Genomic DNA, 1,413 nt, shown 5'->3' on the forward strand with positions numbered 1-1,413 from the left:
AGGGCTTGAAGCCATCAGCAGAGTGCTGGCCAGGGGGACACTGACCTGCAGGCAAGGCATTGTTCAGTCCTGGCACCCCACATGCCCAAGGCTCTCCCGCCGCATACCCAGATCCTCTTCCCCCTCAGCCTCGGCACCACCAGTACACCCAGAGCAAGTGCTGCCCTTCCTTCCTGGGATCCCCTCTAAACAATAAACACCCAAACCATCAACTTCTGTGAGCCCTGGGGATGCTCAAGGCTCTCCTGTCTGCTGGCTAATGGTTGAGGTTGCAGCCCTGGGCATCCCCTAAGTGCGCCTCCTTACCGGTGCAGCCGGTGATGTTGGTGGCTCCGATGGGTCCGAAGGTGTCGCCGCGGGGACACAGGTCACAGGAGAGCTGCCCCTCCCTCTCCTGGTAGGTGCCGGGCGGGCAGGGCACGCACTGCTCCGTCTGCCCGTGGTAATAGGTTCCCTGCGAGCAGCTGACTGAGAGCCGGGGGGGCCGTCGGTGATGCTGTGGGGGCTGTCACCGCCGGGTCCCCTCGTCACCCCGCCACACTCCTCCTTACCACACTTGCTGGCCAGGCGCTGCTGGCCCGGCCCGCAGCTCTCCTGCCGCTCCGGGGCCACGCTCAGCTTCCGGGCCACCTCGTACTCCATCCCCGAGAAGCGCAGCAGGAACCGCTCCTGGTTGATGGATTTCTTCAGGGCTTTGATGGCCGACTTCAGCTTCTTCTCCACTCGCTGTCGCAGGCAGTGCAGGTTGCAGCTGGCTGGGTGGCGCAGAGGGGAATGGGGGTGCAGGAGGAATGCAGTAAGAAGGGAGGGGTGCAGAGGGAAGCCCAGAAGCACTAAAACCATCCCCCAAATGCTCAGCTGCAAGTGCTACCCAGCGTGTGCCAATCCAGTGCAAGATGAGGACTGGTTTATCTCTCCTTGCTGCACGGGGATGGTACCGTGTCCCTGGTCCCACCACATGTGCTGACCCAGGATAGGTCAGGCCAGTGCTGTGCCCACCTGTGATCTCCTCAGGCTTGATCTCTGCCTCAAACTCCAGCGTGATCCGTGTCACCTCTTTGCTGGGGGAGTTGCGAGCCCGGCGCCCCTTCCCCTTCTTGGACGAGTCGCACTTGAGGTTGACGAAGGTGACCTGGCAGTCAGAGCACGGTGCCGAGCCACCTGCAGGGAGGGACAGGTCAGCACCCCCTCCCTGCTGGGGCACAGGCACCTCCCCACCATCCCAGCTCACCTTGTGTCCCAGCCTTCCCGGCCTCCTCCTGCTTGCCCTTGGCCCGGGGGTGCAGGTGGCACTTGGCATCCTTGATCTTGAAGGAGGCTTTCTGCTTGACGGGGGCAGCCACAGTCTCTGAAAGAACAGGTGGGTGCTCAGCAAGCTGGCATGGCCCAGCCAGGCTGCTGGCAGGCGTGGGC

General features: G+C 63.2%; 1 protein-coding gene across 1 annotated transcript in view; it reads right to left on the minus strand.

Annotated features, from left to right (window-relative positions):
- SCUBE3 (signal peptide, CUB domain and EGF like domain containing 3) overlaps positions 1-1,413 on the minus strand; it is a 28,876-nt gene that overhangs the window by 2,803 nt on the left and 24,660 nt on the right. The window contains 6 exon segments of the mRNA XM_031063532.1: position 1; positions 3-45; positions 307-468; positions 552-755; positions 1,000-1,161; positions 1,232-1,376. The exon segment at position 1 is cut by the window's left edge and continues 97 nt beyond it. Coding sequence (XP_030919392.1) covers position 1; positions 3-45; positions 307-468; positions 552-755; positions 1,000-1,161; positions 1,232-1,376 — 717 coding nt within the window.

The sequence above is a fragment of the Geospiza fortis genome, unplaced genomic scaffold (assembly GCF_000277835.1).
Source record: "Geospiza fortis unplaced genomic scaffold, GeoFor_1.0 scaffold14, whole genome shotgun sequence".
Classification (NCBI taxonomy): Eukaryota; Metazoa; Chordata; class Aves; order Passeriformes; family Thraupidae; genus Geospiza; species Geospiza fortis.